Raw genomic sequence first — 3,239 nt, forward strand, 5'->3', positions numbered from 1 at the left:
TAGAGACTCTCAGCCCTGAGCTCTGCGTCTCCACAAGCTCTGTATTTGCTATTGCATTTGCCAGTGCCTCAGCAGGACCACAACTCCCCGAGACAGCAGCAAACAAAACATCCACAACTTCACCAGCCATCCCTGCCCTCTGAAACATGGAACATGTTCACTGGGTCACTTTTAACCCCAGTGTGCTTTAAATAAACCCACCTGCTGTGCCAGACACCCGCCCCCGCAAGCGCCATCCAACCGCAGCTGAAGTGCTGCGGTAGGGTGCTCCACATTTGAAGAGCTGAAAACGTGTTGGAAGGACACGAACACAGAGAAAATCACAACTGCAATCAGCCAGACGTGGTTAATTGCTTCAGTCACCCGCCTGACTCTCGTGAGCTTCCCCTTGTGTACCCAGGTGGTTCCTCTGCTCCATGGAAAATGGGCTGAGATGGGTTGGGCTGAGATTCACAGGTAATTTTGGAGTCAAGTTAAAACTCAGTAGTGGAAATGCACTCGCTGTTTTAGGGGAGGGAGTTTCTTTCCCCCCAAAGAAGCATTCAAAGTACTGTGTTGAACCCATCTTTACAAATCCTTTTCCAATCGGATAATTAGGTGGATAACTCGGTAATTACCCAGTTGAAATTTCTTTTTTTGCTCATCTGTCTTTAATCTCTTTGATACCACTTTATGAATAATTTTCATCCAGGTATCTTAGCTTCTCTATTGGTAAAATGGTGTTTTTCCTATTTTTTTTTCCCATGGGCTTTACATTCTACTGCCGCAGAGATAGATGTTATCAAGCGAATTGGAGGATTTAACATCATGTAAATCTCTTTTATGGTCATGATAGAGTGAATTCTTGCCTTATCAGGAACACTTCTTTAGAAAGAAAGGAGAATACCAAAGAGATTTTCACTAATTTTTTTTATTACACAAAGATAAATAAACATTACCTTAATTCTTTAAATATATATATATATTAGGATAATACCATGTTTTCCACCAGCATAAATAGATTTATATAAATAGACATTTCAAAGTGTAAACTAAGGATGGGTAGAGTTCCCATTACTTTTCAGCCTGGCACATGAAGGTGTCTGGATTCTGAATTTGTGGAGTTCAAGATTTTGGGGGAAAACATTATTTTTTAACCGAGACACCTAATTTTCAATATATTCTGCTGTATTCTTGACAAATTTTATGGCTTGATTCAGCTTTTTGGAGGCTGGATCAGGCCCCTTCCGTGCAAAGAAGTTCCCTGTGGTTCCTTGCTCTGCACCTCCAGCTCCCTTCAGGCCTGGTGCTGGACCAAGGGGGTGACACACGTGCAGCCCACGGTGATTTTTTTCTTCTCCAGCCTGTAGGACTGCTGGCAGCCCTTCTGCTCCCTGCGCAGGACCAGGATCTCCTGCATGATGGGGACGGAGTTGAGGCTGTGGTCCAGCTGCCCCTCCGGAGTCACGCACCGGGTGTGGCGGCACTCGGCGTCCGCGATCAGCCGCGGGAAGCGGTCGTGGTCCTCATCGATCCTGGGGGTTGGCAGGAAAGGGGAGGTTTGAATCCAAAGGCATGATAGTCTGGATGACTCTGGGCTCCCTGCTCGGGAACCTGTGCATCCTGGGGTGCATTGCCTACGGAGGGACAGCAGCTTCTCCAAGACTGCAGGTTTTTCCGAAATAAAATGTAAGTAACTAAATACTGGATATTTTAAAATGTATGGCTGCATGCAACTGCCTTTGCAGAGGATTTGCTTCAAGCAGGCATTGACTTCAAGCAGGCAAGACTTGAAAGACTTGGCAGAAATGATTTAGCTTTCTGATGTGTCACTTCAACTAACAGACCCAAAATCCTTCAGTTCCTCCCCAAAACTTGAAAGGCTGGTTTTAAGCCACTGTTGAATTTGGTGCATCATTAACCCTCTGAGGTATTTTATAATGATGTTTTACATAAAGAATGCTTTAGAAGATAAAGCTTGCCCCAGTATACAAATTAATTATTAAATTATAAAAGTAGTTTGCTTTGCCTTCTGTATATTGCCTACGCCATGTGGGTTTTTTTTTGTGCTGCTTTCTGTACTGGTTCTCTTTCAAAGAGGATTATACAGACATGGATACCCTCATATTTCCAAAATCTCTTAACTGTAAAGCACTGAAAATAGAGAAGAAAGTATTTTTCTTGCCCAGGGCATCCCGTGCTTTTCCAGGCCATAGGGGCAAGGATCCTACCTGTAATCCCACGGAGACAGAGAGCGGCTGCTGACATCCGGGCTGGCTTTGGTGTCCTGGTTCGTGTTGCTGATGCTGAGGTTGACTCTCACAGTTTGGGGGAACTTTGAGTCTTTTTGAGTCAGGCATCCAGCAGATGCTTGCTTGAAGAGATTCTCTGGCTTGAGCCCAGGCTTGATCACCTTCCCCTGGGCAAGACTGCTGGCTGACAGCACGGCCAGCAGCACGAGGAGCAGGGGTCTGAGCTGGAGAGAATTGGTACATTTAGGACACAAGACAGGTGTGAAATTCATCCACAGACAGCCTAACTGGTGGTTAAAGCCCCTACTGCAGGTTGGAGTAATTATGGAAAAATGTGCTGTATGTCACATCCACTTTTGTTCTCATTAACCGATTCTCACAGTGCTGACAGTTATATTTACACCCAGTTGTAATATGGTTGTAATGTTAAATTATAGAAAATAATATAATACAGAAGATAGCAGAAAGAGTATAACAAAAAGAAAGACACTCTAAGGTTGAGTTTTCAATGTATTTCTTGCCTCAGAAAATGCTGTGGGAGCCCATGTCACTGATGTAGAGTCTCATTGATGCCCCATGAGCATTCCCACATTTTAAGTTTTTTATTAATTAATGATTTAAACAAGCATTTCAAAGGTGGGTGCAGATCCCTATTCCATCTATTAGAATTTAAATAAGTCTCTGTCTTATATTCCTCTAAACTGGGGGAAAATAAACTCAGAATTCAAGTTCTTACCAGAGAAGCGCAAAAAGTTGGAGACATCTTCCTTCCTTCTCTTACTGCTTCTGATGCTTGAGCTGGGTTCTGCTGAGCTGAAGGTGTCTGGGCACATCTGCTGCTGGACCTTTTATAAGAGTTTCTGGGTTGTGCAAAATAATTTGGAGTAGGTGTTTTTTCCCCCAACCTTAACTGTGGTTTCTGACCATAACCTAAATTAAGAAGTGTATGTACATAGGTTCCATTAACACAGGTGGAATACAGGATATATCTTAGATCTGTAGATGATG

General features: G+C 43.5%; 1 protein-coding gene across 1 annotated transcript; it reads right to left on the bottom strand.

Moving 5' to 3' along the window:
- Nucleotides 1–1,276: 1,276 nt before the first annotated feature.
- IL17A (interleukin 17A) lies at nucleotides 1,277–2,994 on the bottom strand. Its single transcript, XM_068186684.1, has 3 exons — nucleotides 2,968–2,994; nucleotides 2,211–2,455; nucleotides 1,277–1,514 (listed from the first exon to the last, which is right to left on the bottom strand). The coding sequence occupies exons 1-3, from the start codon at nucleotides 2,992–2,994 to the stop codon at nucleotides 1,277–1,279; spliced, it is 510 nt and encodes a 169-aa protein (XP_068042785.1).
- Between the last annotated feature and the right edge of the window lie 245 nt (nucleotides 2,995–3,239).

This window comes from Anomalospiza imberbis, chromosome 3, assembly GCF_031753505.1.
Source record: "Anomalospiza imberbis isolate Cuckoo-Finch-1a 21T00152 chromosome 3, ASM3175350v1, whole genome shotgun sequence".
NCBI lineage: Eukaryota > Metazoa > Chordata > Aves > Passeriformes > Viduidae > Anomalospiza > Anomalospiza imberbis.